This window comes from Pristiophorus japonicus, chromosome 11 (genome assembly GCF_044704955.1).
Source record: "Pristiophorus japonicus isolate sPriJap1 chromosome 11, sPriJap1.hap1, whole genome shotgun sequence".
NCBI classification, from domain to species: domain Eukaryota; kingdom Metazoa; phylum Chordata; class Chondrichthyes; family Pristiophoridae; genus Pristiophorus; species Pristiophorus japonicus.
The window spans coordinates 212,620,513-212,636,692 of record NC_091987.1 but is presented as its reverse complement, the minus strand read 5'-3'; the positions used below and the strand labels follow the sequence as shown (position 1 = coordinate 212,636,692).

The 16,180-nt window shown below is 46.5% G+C and overlaps 1 protein-coding gene across 6 annotated transcripts in view; it reads left to right on the top strand.

Annotated features, from left to right (window-relative positions):
- zbtb16a (zinc finger and BTB domain containing 16a) overlaps positions 1–16,180 on the top strand; it is a 283,192-nt gene that overhangs the window by 109,138 nt on the left and 157,874 nt on the right. For all 6 annotated transcript variants that reach the window (XM_070893149.1, XM_070893148.1, XM_070893147.1 and 3 more), the window contains one exon: positions 8,042–8,139. In XM_070893149.1, the coding sequence (XP_070749250.1) occupies positions 8,042–8,139 (98 nt within the window). The remainder of the gene's footprint in view (positions 1–8,041; positions 8,140–16,180) is intronic.

The following is a 16,180-nucleotide window of genomic DNA, read 5'->3' as shown; positions in this document are numbered from 1 at the left end:
ATATAAATGCAAGTCTTTTTCTCTCTGCTTTTTCCCTTTTCTTTGCGCTGCATAGAATCACAGGATCATGCAGCGCAAGAGGCAGCCATTCGGTCCATCATGCCTGTGTTATCCAAATATTGTCACGCCCTCACTCTGCCCCATAGCCCTGCAATATTTTCCCCTTCAAGTACTTATCCAATTGTCTTTTGAAAGTTCCCTATTGAATCTGCTTCCATTACTCTTCATAACAACTTGCCTCTGGTTCTTTTGCCAATTGCAGTAATTGGAAACCATCCCTCCCATGTTCGATTCTACCTGCCCAGTGCCTTTCATTACACCTGGATGTCCCAAAGTGCATTACCGCCAATTAAGTACTTTTGAAGTGTAGTCACTGTTGAGGTGTACGGCAAGCTCTCACAAACAACAATGATGACCAGATTGTCTGTCTGTTGTGATGTTGGTTGAGGGATCAATATTGGTCAATGCACTTGGGAGAACTCCCCTGCTCTTCGAAATGGTGCCATTGGATTTCTTGCATCCACCTGCGAGAACAGACAAGGCTTCGGTTTAACATCTCATCTGAAAGACAGCACTGTGCTCCCTCAGCGCCGCCCCTCCGGCAGCGCGGCGCTCCCTTAGCCTAGATTCTGTCCTCGGGCCTCGAGTGGGGCTCGAACCCACAACCTTCTGACTCCGAGGTGAGTGTGCTACCCACTGAACCACGGCTTGGAGGGGTTTCAGTTAACCTTTGGTTCAGCAGGGGGGTCGTAAGGTGAGAAATGGTCATTGCGACCAAACTTGGCTATTATGTTGGTGTAATTAGCTGTCCCGATTTTAAGGAGCCGGGGGCTATGGATTCGCTACATTTCCGGGCACAAAGGAAATGAGTTCCTTTTCTTGCGCAAGCTCCTATTTGGGTTGAAATTGAAGTACTTGGAGTGCATTCATAATTTGTATTCCCTGAATATTTTTACATTGAAGCAACAAAGTATTCCAGTGCATGATTGCAAAGGCACTGCAGACTGCTACAAATGGGGCCCATTCAGCTCATGAACTCTCAGCAATAGATTGTCCATTGTCAGAGAAACAAAGTACAATGTTGAGAACAGTGTTATTTAATTTAACTTTTAATTTTAACTGTGAAAGCTGGACTGCATCCAGACCTATCACAGATTTTCAATGTATTTATAGAGCGTTCTTTCTCCATGACAGCCAACACAATTGCTCATGGTAATGAAGTAACTTGCACAAATTATTATCCCTCTTTTCCCCCTCCGAAACTCGTTTTTGCAGCCTAGTGTCCGTCATGTCCAGAATACCTGCTTTTCCCAACAAATTAGGAAAATCTTTGGAAATCTTGTTGCAGTGAGGTGGAACCTACCAGTGTGAGAATGAAAGCAAGAACTTGTATTTATATAGCGCCGTTCACGACCACAGGACGTTCATTGGCTGTGAAGCGCTTTGGGAGTACTTTTTGGAGTGTAGTCACTGTTGTAATGTGGGAAATGCGGCAGCCAATTTGCGCACAGCAAGCTCCCACAAACAGCAATGTGATAATGACCAGATAATCTGTTTGATGTTGATTAGGGAGGACCAGGGCTTTGTCTGCCCGAGGGAGGGTTCGGTGGTGGGTGGAGAGGGAGGGTGAGGGGGTGTTGCCTGTCTGCCCTTTATTAGCGATACTGCAATGGGTGCAGTGTCCCCAGCTTTCTCCCGAAGGTGCCGGCTCCGACCAGGGTTGATGGCAATCATCCATCACCTTCAAGTGACCATTCTCGATCTGCGAAGCGAGGGCCCAGGAGCAGCAACCCGGGTTAATTCTCTGTAAACCTCTCCTTAGCCCAAAGGTGCTGAGGCAGTTGGTGTTTAAGGAGGCAGCGAATTCCACTGAATCACTGCACAGCACGACATGTAATAAAAGGAGAAGGCCGTGGGCCAATGGTAACCTGTGGTGTTCCCTCTTGCTGTGTTCCGTGCTGTAAACCAGCATGCTGAAGACCAATTTGTGAGCAGATACTTTCTCTAGAACTCATCCTCCATATTGGACGACTTCAAAGGTCTTTTGTTGTAGAATTGTGAAGGGCAATGTAGCCACCATTCCCGTCCATATCCGAAGGTGTCTCACCCGGAGGGAGTGAAGGAAGAGGGGCAATCTCCAAGCAAAATAATTCCTCCATTTGGAACAAGCCATTTCCCTTTTGTTATCACTTCCTCTTCAAAGTCTCTGAGCATGCTGGGAATTTGGGTCCTCCGCGGAAAGCCCGATGAGTGCATTCTGCAAATAGTTGCTGTTTATATATGCAGACTATAGATATACTCTGTGTAGTCACTGTATAGTTGCATAAGATGGAGACTTGTTACCTGATGTACTATCAATAAGGCTTACGCTGTGTATATATATATGCTGGCACCACTAGAGGGTGCAACTGTTGGAGACCGGGGTTTCCTGCCCCTGTCCACCAGAGGGCACTGCGTTGAGACCTGAGGGTCACCTGCATAGGTGTGCAGGGCCCAGTATAAAAGGCTGCTCACCGTGCTTGTGCCTCACTCTGGAGTTACGAATAAAGGACCAAGATCACGACAGTTTGAGTACAACACATGGCCTCGTGGAGCCATTCATAAGTGTATTACAGACATAATAGTTGCCCTACATCCATTTTGTGAAAGGCTTTCCCCCTTTCTTTGCTTGAAGGTGCAAATTCATACTGGGTTCCGTCGTCCCCGGCTGCCTCGCCCAACTGGCAATTCTTCGTCTGTGAACTTCATCTATTGGTGGGCTGGAGAAGTAGCACCAACGCTGCTTTCAAGATCCTACAAAACCATTGGCAGGATAGGTGCACCAACGTCGGTGTTCTCGCTCAGGCCAACATCGAAGCATTGGCCGCACTCGATCAGCTCCATTGGGCCAGCCACATCGTCCGCATGCCCGATATGAGACTTCTAAAACGAGCGCCCTACTCGGAGCTCTGACACGGCAAGCGGGCCCCAGGTAAGCAGAGGAAAGGCTACAAGGGCACCCTCAAAGTCTCCTTGGGGGGGGAAAAAGTGCAACATGCCCACCGATACCTGGGAATCCCTGGCCCAGGACCGCTCAAATTGGAGGAGAAGCGTCCGGGAAGGCGGCGAACACTTCGAGTCTCTTCACCAGGAGCCCGCGAAAGCCAAGCGCAAACATTGGAAGGAGCCTACGGCAACCCAAGCACCCTACCCACCGTCTGCCCCACCTGTGACAGAGACTGTAGGTCCCACATTGGACTCATCAGTCACCTGAGAAACTCATTAGTATGGAAGCAAGTCATCCTCGACTCCGGAGGGACTGCCTAAGACGATGATGATTAGACTGAGGAATCCACCAGCTGTGGCTCAGTGGGTAGCACTCCCGCCTCCTGAGTCAGAAGGTTGTGGGTTCAAGTCCCACTCCAGGGAACTTGAGCACAAAAATCCAGGCCGGCACTCCAGTGCAGTGCTGAGGGAGGGCTGCACTGTCGGAGGTGCCGTCTTTCGGATGAGATGTTAAACCGAGGCCCCGTCTGCCCCCTCAGGTGGATGTAAAATATCCCATGGCACTATTCCGAAGAAACACGGGAGTTCGCCCCCGTGTCCTAGGCCAATATTTATCCCTCTACCAACATCACTTACAGATTATCTGGTCATTATCACATTGCTGTTTGTGGGAGCTTGCTGTGCGCAAATTAGCTGCTGCGTTTCCCACATTACAACAGTGACTACACTCCAAAAAGTACATCAATGGCTGTAAAGCGCTTTGGAATGTCCTGCGGTCGTGAAAGGCGCTACAGAAATTTCTGTCTGTCTCCTTTCCTATCCTTTCCTTTTTTCTTTTTCTTTCCTTTTTTTTCTTTCCTTCCTTCATTTCACAGTCCAGTCCGACCTTGTCCTCATTCACCATCCACTCAAGTTCACTCTTTCTGGCACAGGGTCGTTGGATAGCGATCAGAATGCCTGATTTTGTCTCTTTCTATGTCTCCACCCCCCCCCCCCCCCCTCACTTTTTAAACCCAGGGCAATGGAGACCACTTACACTTGAGTCTACAGCACAAACAGGCCATTTGACCCAACTTGTCTACGCCAGCGTTTATGCTCCACACGAGCCTCCTCCCAACGCTCTTCATCTCTCCCTATCGGCCGATTCCTTTCTCCCTCGTGGACTTATTCAGCTTCCCTTTAAATGCGTCCTCGCTGCCTCCCGGCTAAGATTAGCCAATCGCAGTGGGAATCTTCTGATCTATATGGTTCAGATAGACGCGTGCTAAATGAACTCTTCCTGAAATATCTTATTACACTGTTATCGTACGGAGGATTGCTGTAAAGTGGAGTGACGGGTGTGTGAAATTATAATGCTGTGCCTACTCGAACTGTCAGCATCAAACCAAAGAGCAATTATAGACTTTTGTTTTCCAAATTTGGCTTGTGGCTGGAGAGAGATCTTTGAGTTGTATTAATACCAGGGTGCAATAGTGGCGGGTGCAAGTCTACTACTGATGGTGATAGCAGTAGAAGTGTTTATTGGTGGGTTTTGGGAGGTCAAGACTTCCCCCGGCCCCCTTGGACCCTCCTAATCTCTCTAACTTCCTCCAGCACGACAACTCTGCACTCCCCTAGTTCTGGCCTCTTCCACATCCCCGATTTTTAATCACTCTGCCATTAACGGCCGAGCCGACAGCTGCCTCGGACCTAACCTCTGGAACTCCCTCCCTAAACCTTCCCGCCCCTCTTTTCTCCTTTTTTAAGATGCTCCTTAAAACTTACCTCTTTGACCAAGTTTTTGGTCACACGTCCTAATATCTCCTTATGTGGCTCGGTGTCAAAATTTTGATCGCTCCTGTGAAACACCTTGGGATGTTTCACTTTGTTAAAGGTGCTATATAAATGCAAGTTGTTGTATTTCCTAAAATATCAGTATGGAGCATCAAATCACCACACGTGAAGACGAAGGATCCATTTGTTGTGTCTTTAGATGCTCTAGTAATTACTCCATGAGGCAATGTTTTGTACTTGAACTGTAGTGACCTTAGTCCTTTATTTGCTAACTCCAGAGTGAGGATCACACCTGGTGGCCTGCCTTTTATACTAGGCCAGGCACACCTGTACAGGTAACCTACGAGTCTCCCACTGCAGTGCCCTCTGGTGGCACATCTTGTGATAGTACCAACAGTAGCCATGTAGGATACATGACGCCATTTATCCACTGCTCCTGGTGGTTCATGCTGTCTATTGTATTGCTGAACTGCTCAGATAAGAAAGACCCAAGTTCAGTCCCTGGGGTGTGCCGAGTCAGCTTGAGCCTCAGTGGAGGTGATGCAATCGGTCTGAACTCCTTCCTTGGTGAGGGAGGGGGTTATCATAAAGATTAGTTCCTGGAATGTGGGCATCGCTGGCAAGGCCCAGCATTTATTGCCTTGAACTGCTGCAGGCCATCTTCTCTCTGGGGGTTTGGTACAACTGAGTTGAGTGCTGGGCCATTTCCGAGGGCAGTTAAGATTCAACCACACCGGGTAAAGGCGGCAGATTTCCTTCCCTAAAGGACATTAGTGAACTAGTTGGGTTTATACAACAATCCGGTAATTTCCTGGTCACCTATACTAATACTAGTTTTTTAATTCCAGATTTATTCTTTAACTGAATTCAAATTCCCCAGGTGGGATTTGAACTTGTCTCCAGATCATCAGTCTAGGTCTCTGGATTACTCATCCAGTAACATAACCACTATGGTAATGAACCCCTTTCCCCAACTGCCATTAAGCGATTATTTCCCCCAACCAGTTGAACAGCCTGTGCATCAGATGAGGTCAGGATCACGTATGATTTCTCTCGTGGTTGAATGGTCTACCATCACTTACGATGCATGTACTTGAATATATTCAAGGCAAAGATACAGATTTTTGAGCGATAAGGAAGTAAAGTGTTATGGGGAGTGGGCAGGGAAGTGGAGCTGAGTCCATGATCAGATCAGCCATGATCTTATTGAATGGTGGAGCAGGCTCGAGGGGCCAAATGACCAACGCCTGCTCTTATTCCTTAAGTTCTTATGCAAGGGAGGAAGGGGAACTAATTGAATTGATGATAGAACTGGCAGCTGAACTCCAATCTCGAGACTTATACATCAAAGCTCTGAATTTGCTGAGACAATGGCCATTTAGATTCTGTGACAGGAGTTTAAAAAAAAAATTGAGTCTCCAACCTCCCATTCAAGTGGCCAACTGCACTTTAATTTCACTTGTGAAACATTTTTGGATAGCTCTGCGTCCCAAACGTGGGGTGGATTTAAGGACTCGAGTGATGAAACTATGGAAAACAGAAAGCTGGGAGAGACTTTGCTCTTCGGCTTTGCCGCCTTGCCGCCTTGCCCTGAGGGACCAGGTTTGAGTGAGTTGCAGTGCCCGGCATTGGCATCAAGCGGCCGATTACAACGCAATGCGGTTGGCTTTCTGTGGCCTCATTGCTCTTGTGGACTTTTCGCAATCTTTTCAAATGTTGGTACATGTTGCAATATCTTTCTCAAGAGGCAGTTGTGCTTTAGAAGTTTTTAACCATTTGCCAAGTGTGTGAAAAATATGTAGGGGGAGGAGGAAGGGTCACGTTTGGCTCTGCAAACAGTCACCCGTGTTCACACAAGATTGGGTTTTACATTTGCGATTTTGTTTTTTGGGGTGGAATGCACAGTCGGTCAGTCAGGATTCATGAGAGTGGGCGTTGAGATTGCTAACTGGATATCGTCCACCGCATGACCTCTAACTGCCCCGCCCAGTCAAACAGCCTTTCCTCCTCATCTCGCCAATATTTATGTAACTAATGAACAAAAATATTACCCCAAAAAGCCGCCATTTTTTCTTTAAACGCACCCGATGGTTTTTCTCCCTAGGTTTTGCTCGTGGCAGTGTCCCAGAGATTAATCTTCAATTGCTGGAGACTCCAGGCCAATCCTGGAGGGTGGGCAGGATTAAACGAGCAATTTTTTGATGTTTTGGACGCAGACCCTTTGTCGGACGTGTGTCTGATCAACCATGTGCACTGAAACCTTAACCTGGCTTGCATTGCATAGGATTGTATAGAATATACAGCCCAGAAAAAGGCCATTGGGCCCAACCAGTCCATGCTGGTGTTTTATGCTCCACTCGAGCCTCATCTAAATCTAACAGTATAACCCTCTGTTCCCTTCTCCCTCATATACGTTTATCCAGCCAACATTTATCCTCCAACCAGCGCGCTAAAGCTGATAATTTGCTCATTTATCTCACTGTGGTCTGTGGGACCTTTTTGTGCATAAAACTGGCCGGTGAGTTTGTCTGCATTACAACAGTGGCTGCATTTAATACACTTCATTTGGCTGCCAAGCCTTTGAGGCTGCACTGAGGACATGAAAGCTGCTATATAAATGCAAGTTTCTTCTCCCTCTCTCCTCTCTTTCTCCCACCCCTCCCTCTCCCTCGTTGGGTGAAGCATCGTGTGAGCGACTCCCCCCACGTGTCTCTCGTCACTTGCCTCCGTTTGATTTCGCCCGAGCGCCTGTTTTTTGTGCACCTGTTCCCTGGTGTGGGTGATGTCAGTCAGGGTGCAGCACCCACTCCGCAGGCTGCAGGAGCAGAGATGTTCACCCCTTCCTCGCAAATCTAAACTGCTGAAAAACACCCAGCCACCCAAGTCTAGCCTTTCAATCATGGCTTGTGCAGCCTGGCAGCACTTTATAGGGTGGGGGGTCGGTGGGGTGAAGTACTTGTGCTTACAGGCCTGCCAGTGTTGCTAGGAGCCAGTCACAGGTGATGAATCTGGAGTATCGCTCAACATGCAAGCATGTTGGGTTGACGTGTGTCTTTTATATTTTCCCCTTTAAAGTGTCGAAGACGCCTAGCAACTATATTCTGTGATGTAAGCAAATACACACAACAGCCAAGCTTGCAAGCAGCTGATGCAGGTGGCTGAAGAGATATTAATGAATTGGAGGCACAATGTCTGATGACTGGAGTTGCACATTCCTGCAGTATTATATTGACATTCTTATTTTCTCTCTCTCTCCCCTCCCCGCCACCTTGTTTTATTGTAGGAAGCTACACAGCGGAATGAAGACCTATGGGTGCGAATTGTGCGGCAAACGATTCCTGGACAGCTTACGGCTAAGAATGCACCTGCTGTCCCATTCAGGTAACCATGGGTCCACGTCATCTTGTGCTTTCCCCTGTTTTTATTTTCCTTTTTGAGACCTGGCGCCGCCGTTCGAAATTCTGACTGGTTTAGTTTTTTTTGGGAAGAGCCTTTGTTAGTATTTCGGCTTGCTACCAATGTTTTGGTAAGCCTTATTGAGCGGAGAGCATCTCTAATAAGAAATAGGAGCTGGAGTAGGCCATTCGGCCCATCGAGCCTGCTCATCCAATAAGATCATGGCTGATCTTTGACTGCAACTCCACTTTCCTGCACTGTCCCTATAGCCCTTGATTCCCTTCACATCCAAACTTCGAGATATAAAAGAAAAATTTGTGCAATTTTTTAAAAAAAAGGGGAAGAGGTAAGCTGTGTGCGTTGTGGTGTGTGTCTCAACGCCCCCTCCCCCTGCCCCCCCCCCGCTCCCTTCCCTGTGGCTTGTGCTGGCTGACTATGATGTTGTTATGGAGTTGATGCTGTGCCAGCCTGGGCCTGGAGCCAACCCTGTGGGTACAGTATGTACAGTGAGTCTTGCGCCAAATTTGTCATCGTCTGGGGGAGAAGGAGGGAGCAGGTTTCCTGTGCTGTAAACAAAACAGTTTTGATTTTTTTTTCAATATAAAGTTGGCAACCAGCTCGTGTGGTTAATTTTCTTTTTGTTAAAACTTTTTAACACGTACACCCTGTTGCAAACAGTTTTTCTGTGCTTCAGCCAAATATGTTTTATTCAGGCAGAAAGAATTTGCATTTCGAATCTCAGAACGGTTATAGCACAGAAGGAGGCTATTCGGCCCGTCGAGCCCATGCCGATACTCTGCAAGAGCACTTCAGCTAGTCCCACTCCCCCGCCCTTCCCCCGTAGCCCTGCACATTTTTTCCTTCAGATACTTATCCAATTCCCTTTTGAAAGCCACGATTGAATCTGCCTCCACCACCCTCTCGGGCAGTTCATTCCAGATCCTAACCACTCGCTGCCTAAAAATGTTTTTCCTCATGTCGTGTTTGGCCCTTCTGCCAATCACCTTAAATCTGTGTCCCCTGGTTCTTAACCCTTCTGCTAATGGGAACAGTTTTTCTCCATCAACTCTGTCCAGACCCCTCATGATTTTGAACACCTCGATCAAATCCCCTCTCGACCTTCTCTGCTCCAAGGAGAACAACCCCGGCTTCTCCAGTCGATTCACGCAACTGAAGTCCCTCATCCCTGGAACCATTCTTGTGAATATTTTCTGTGCCCTCTCCAAGGCCTTCACATCCTTCCTAAAGTGTGGTGCCCAGACTTTATTCCAATTGTGGCCAGAACAGTGTTTTATACAGGTTCATCATAACTTCCTTGCTTTTGTACTCTGTGCCTCTATTTATGAAGCCCAGGATCCCGTATGCTTTTTTTTTACTCGCTTTCTCAACCTGCCCTGCCACTGTCAAAGATTTGTGCACAAATACCCCCAGGTCTCTGTTTATGCACCCGCCTTTCTCGACCTCCGGATGTCCCAACGCACTTTACAGCCAGTGAAGCAGTTTGTTAAATGCAGTCGCTGTTGCGATGTAGGAAACGCGGCAGCAAATTTGTGCACAGCAAGCTCCCACAAACAGACATGTGATGATGACCAGATCATCTGGGGTTTTTCTTCAGTGATGCTGGTTGAGTAATAAATATTAAGTCTAATGAAGGAGAACGGAATAAAAGGATGTGAGATGGAGTAATGTGGGAGATAGCTCGTGTGGAGCACTGACACAGACCTGTGCTGTAGCATTGACCAACGGGGAGTCTTTGGGTGATGAGAGTTAGAGGGAGGGGGATAATTAGATGAGGGGCTCGGATGACACCATTTTGAAGTCATAACATTCTATCCTTATTTTTATATTGCCATTCCAACTTCCGACATCCACACTTGCACTGAAAACTTGGCATGTAAACATCACGTTACAATTACACCTTCTGGCCAGTGGTGGTGCTGCAGTGCCTCCAGTGGTGGGAGAGTATAATCACAGAACGGACAAGTAAACCAGGGCAGTTCCCATTTTTAACGTGGAGATGGGAATTTGCAATGAAAGATTTGACAGGAAATGTGCACTGATCAAGGATTTTAATACAAGATTTATTAATTATAGAAAGAAATATCTGTGGCGTTGCTCACAGGCAGTCTGGAGCCTGGTTATGATGATTAGCTGCTAAAGAATGCTGCTGTGTTTAGTCCAGTCTGTCCCTTTTCTCTTCAGATCCTCTCTGCGGGGTTGGTGGCCTAAGTGGTCACATCCTGAGGTCACCAGGTGTCCACTCAGTACCAGCCTCTGAGTAGCAAGGTTGTGAGTTCAAACCCCCTTCTGGCCTTTGCGTGGATAATCCAGCCCAATGCCCTCGGTGTGGTGCTGAGGGAGAGCATACATTGTCGAGTGATGCTGCCTGCCAATCGTATGAAATGTTAAATTGAGGTGCTGTCTTGCCAAACATCAGCACCCCCAAGCAGAGGGGGCTGGATAGGGTAGATGCAGTGAGGATGTTTCCCCTCGTGGGGGAAATCTAGAACTCGGGGGCATAGTTTCAGAATAACGGGCCGCCTATTTAAAACGGAGATGAGGAATTTCTTCTCTCGGAGGGTCGTGAATCTGTGGAATTCTCTACCCAGAGAGCTGTGGAGGCTGGGTCATTGAATGTAGTTAAGTTAGAGATAGACAGATTTTTGAGCGATATGGGAGTCGAGGGTTATGGGGAGCGGGCAGGGAGGTGGAGTTGAGGCCAAGATTAGATCAGATCACCATGATATTGAATGGCGGAGCAGGCTCGAGGGGCCGAATGGCCGACTCCTGCTCCTATTTCTTATTTTGGTAACTTATTTGGGGGCCCAATCCATGCGTCAGCATTGGTTGACAAAAATCCTGTGGTGAAGGTGGGTGTTCAGGATCCCACAGCGCTGTTGGTGAGATGGCAATAGATATGAATCATTTAAACTGCTTTATTTCCCATCAGGTGAACATAAAGAAAAATAATTATGATTTGGAGTCACTTACTTCCATCAGTGCAACTTGTCTTTCTGCAATAATATAAAAATAATGAACATGTTCTGTTTCCTAATTCCAATGGATCACTTTGGTTGACTTAAAGCTCATTTTGCTCAGTGTTCTCTCCTGTTCTCCATCTTTCACATCCTGTGTCAGCTGTGGCTCAGTGGGCAGCACCCTTGCCTCTGAGTCAAGAGGTTGTGGGTTCAAGTCTCACTCCAGGGAACTTGAGCACATAAATCTAGGCTGACACTCCAGTGCAGTGCTGAGGGAGTGCCGCACTGTCGGAGGGGCAGTGCTGAGGGAGTGCTGCACTGTCGGAGGTGTCGCCTTTCGGATGAGAAGTTAAACCGAGGCTCTTTCTGCTCTCGGGTGGATGTAAAAGATCCCGTGGCACTATTTTGAAGAAGCGCAGGGGAATTATCCCTGGTGTCCTGGGGCCAATATTTATCCCTCAATCAACATAACAAAAACAGATTACCTGGTCATTGTCACATTGCTGTTTGTGGGAGCTTGCTGTGCGCAAATTGGCTGCCGTGTTTCTCACATTGCAACACTTCAAAAAGTACTTCATTGGCTGTAAACGCTTTGCTATGTCCGGTGGTCGTGAAAGGTGCTATATAAATGCAAGTCTTTTTCTCATTTTCTCTGACCGCCTCAAGCTTTCGTGGCACTATCTGTTCAGAAGCTTGACTTAGTGTCTGGTTTTAGCCACACACTACACCCCCTGCCGAGAGCGGAACTAACTGAACAGTTGTTGAAGTTGCAATCACTGGAACATCAAACTATCTTACATTGTCCCCACCACATTAGCTCCGATGCTCCATCTGAAATATAATCTATACATGCCAACCTTGCTGTCTTGTGGATTTAACCCTTTTGAAGAGCAACACCTGGCTGAACAGTGGCGTTTTCAATATGCATTCACCAAGATTACTGCTGGTCTGTTGTTCGAAATCCTGGAATCATAACTTTCTTTTTAAGCGGTTGTTTAGGCTTTTAGTATTTATTTCAGCTTGCTACGAATGTTTTGGTGCATTTTATTTGAAGGAGAGCATCTCTGATAAGAATTGGGAGCAGGAGTAGGCCATTCGGCCCCTCGAGCCTGCTCTGCCATTCGATAAGATCATGGCTGATCTTCTACCTCAACTCCACTTTACTACACTATCCCCAAATCCCTTGATTCCCTTAATATCCAACAATCTATTGACCTCTGTCTTGAATATATTCAACGACTGAGCTTCCACAGCCCTCTGGGGTAGAGAATTCCAAAGATTCACCACCCTCTGAGTGAAGAAATTTCTCCTCATCTCAGTCCTAAATGGCCAACCCCTTATCCTGAGACTGTGAGCCCTGGTTCTAGTCTCCCCAGCCCGGGGGAAACATCCTCCCTGCATCTACTCTGTCAAGCCTTGTAAGAATTTTGTATGTTTCAATGAGATCGCCTCTCATTCTTGTAAACTCTAAGGAATGACCTTCTTGGGTAGCAACCAGCATGTTTATGTCTGTTGGAACCATACCTTTATCTTAGTCGTATTCTCACCATTGTTCTTCTGAACTTTGCCATCTGGTCTCATAAGAACATAAGAAATAGGAGCAGGAGTAGGCCATACGGCCCCTCGAGCCTGCTCCGCCATTTAATATGATCATGGCTGATCTGATCATGGACTCAGCTCAACTTCCCTGCCCACTCCCCATAACTCCTTATCCCCTTATTGTTTAAGAAACTGTCTTAAATTTATTCAATGTCCCAGCTTCCACAGCTCTCTGAGGCAGCGAAATCCACAGGTTTACAACCCTCAGAAGAAATTTCTCCTCATCTCAGTTTTAAATGGGTGCCCCTTATTCTGAGACTATGTCCCCTAGTTCTAGTCTCCCCTATCAGTGGAAACATCCTCTCTGCATCCACCTTGTCAAGCCCCCTCAATCTTATACGTTTCGATAAGATCAACTCTCATTCTTCTGAATTCCAATGAGTAGAGGCTCAACCTACTCCACCTTTCCTCATAAGTCAACCCCCTCATCCCCAGAATCAACCTTCAGGCCCCCTTCCCTACATGCTCCTTCTCCTTCCTCCACCCTACATTCTTGCTGCCTTGAAATAAGGACTCATTGCACCATCTTCTGCTCCCATATGTTCCCAGGACCTCAAGTCAATATGGAGTTTCTTGCATCGCTCTTTTCCCTTTGCTCCAAAAAGTGTAGGAAACCCAAGTTTGCCGTTCCCTCAGCACGACTCGATTGCTTTCTTTCCTACCCTTTTATTTTTTTCTAATTGTGGTCTTCTACACTTTGCACGTTGACTCTTCGCTTGGGCTTCTCAATTCATCGGCAGTAAAATGAAGCATTTGGGAGTTTTGAGTTCTCAAGGGCTGGCTTTTCGCCTGACGCTGTGAGCTGCTCTTGGACGTGAGGTATTCGTTCTCTCGGGACACTGGACACAATTACATGGTATGCGCCAAGCTCAATGTTGTGGGGGTGAATAACTGGGTGACCGGTTTGTTTCCCTGGTACGGACGCATCTTCAGCTGGATTTTCAGCTAGTCTTTCTGGAAAAGTTGGTCCCTGATTGGAGGTTGTGGGAAAGAATATTTTCGAGGAGGAGCTGGTGTGGAAAGTTTTGGTAGTGGCTTTAATGTAACTTTTGGTACACTATTCTTGAAAGAAAGAAAGAGACTTGGATTTATACAGTGCCTTTCATGACCATCGGGCATCTCCAAAGTGCTTTACAGCCAATGAAGTACTTTTGGAGTGTAGTCACTGTTGTAATGTAGGAAACGCAGCAGCCAATTTGCGCACAGCAAGCTCCCACAAACAGCAATGCGATGATGACCAGATAATTTGTTTTTGTTATGTTGATTGATGGATAACTATTGGCCAGGACACTGGGGTGAACTTCCCTGCTCCTCTTCGAAATAGTGGCCATGGGATCTTTTAGGTCCACCTGAGAGGGCAGACTGGGCCTCAGTTTAACGTCTCAGCCGAAAGACGGCACCTCTGACAGTCCCTCAGCACTGCACTGGAGTGTCCGCCTTAGAACTTTAATCAATATTGAAAATAAGATCTTGAAGGATCAGCAATGTTGATTTTTAAGTTTGAAGAAAGATAGGCATTTAAATAGTGTCTTCCCCTGCCTCTCAGAAATGTCACAAGGTGCATTATGGGCTTTACGTCGAAGTGCAGGACTGCTATTGGATAGGTAAACATGTTAGCCATTTTAACACAGCAAGATCCCACAAACTGCAAATAACCAGTTAATTTATTTCTGCTGGTTGGGGACAGACACAGAGAACTCCCTCCTCTTCAGATAGTGCCATGGAAACATTTTGATCAGGATGAAATCAAATAGGGAATTCAGAAGAAATATCTTTACCCAGAGGCTGGTGAGAATGTGGAACTCGCTACCACAAGGAGTGGGTGAGGCGAATAGTATCGCTGCATTTAAGGGGAGGCTAGTCAAGCATATGAGGGAGAAGGGAATAGAGGGTAATGCTGATAGATGAGGAAAGGCTGGAGGAGGTTCGAGTGGAGCATAAATGTCGGCATCGGCTGTTATGTATGTAAACTTTATAATAGTGCAAGACTTGCCACCAGGGGGCGCACTTGTTGGAGACCCAAGGGTCACATGCACACCTCATGCAAGCGAGTATAAAAGGTTGTCTGCCATGCTGCTTTGGCACTCTGGAGTTTGATTAAAGAGACTAAGGTCACACCAGTGTGAGCTTACAGCATACAGTCTTGTGGAGTTATTCTGAATACAACAGACTGGTTGGGCCGAATGGCCTGTTTCTGTGCCGTTTATCCCATGTCGGCCCATGTAGGATGACGAGGCCTCCATTTAGCATTCCATCTGGCAGACTGTGCCTCAGTCAATGCTGCACCCCCTCCACCTCCACTGGAGTAGTAGCATAAATGATGCTCAAATGTTGGAGCATTTTAAAGCTTTACTTACTTTTCGTGCACTCCCGGTGTGATAGCCATTATTTAAAATGCCTGAAATCTCCCACGAGATTGGAATCCTTTAAGTGGACATCATGGGTTTAATTTCCTTTTAAAGATTTTCAGTTGCATGTGATTGATCAAGGGACACGCTGTTAATATTTTTGTTTTTTTTTATATACAGATTGGGCTTGACTTGGTATTTGGCTGGCCTCGTGTATTATCTCATTGTAACACAAATTCCTAGTGTCTTGTGACATTAAAAAGGTCACATCGTCCATCACTGACTCTGCGTACCCTATTAATCTTCATGCCCCGTGGATAGACGAATTATGCTCCCGTTAACTGAAGCAGAAGGTTGTTAATGAATCATACTGTAGGTGTTGAATATTCAGCTATCGCCTTTTGATAATGTTCATTCTGACCCGCTTGCTGGATGGTTTGAGGTTTGTATTAATCTCTCATTTTAACCAAATTGTGCTTTTTTAAAAAAAATGTAACACAATAGTCAACAGTAGGGAAATGAGCAAGTTCTGCAAAGTGAATAACTTCCTGGTCATTCATCAAATAGAAATTTACAATGAGGTTTCCAATGTTAATTTCATATGTTTTTATTCATTACAGTAGCAGATCATTTAAGTTTTAAGATGATTAAAGGAGTTGATAAGGTAGATAGAGAGCAATTATTGCATCTGGTGGGGGCAGTCCAGAACAAGGGGACACAACCTTCAAATTAAGAGCCAGGCCATTCAGGGGTGATGTCAGGAAGGACTTCTATATACAAAGGGTAGTGGAAATCTGGAGAAATCACCCCCCCGGAGACGGGTGGGGGGAGAGGTGGGAGAGATGGTCAATGGAATACTTTATATCTGAGGTTGATGGATTTTTATGAGGAAAGGTTATTAAGGGTTACAGAACCAAGGCGGGTAAATGGAGTCAAGTTGCGGAACAGGCTCAAGGGGCTCAATGGCTTACTCCTGTTCCTATGTTCCTAGGGTTTTCTGAAATGTGAAATGGTTCTCCTATTTATAGACTGGTTTGACTCGGTAGAAATCGGAGAAGCTGCCACACAATTTATTGTACAAGGTGTGTCATTCAGGCACCG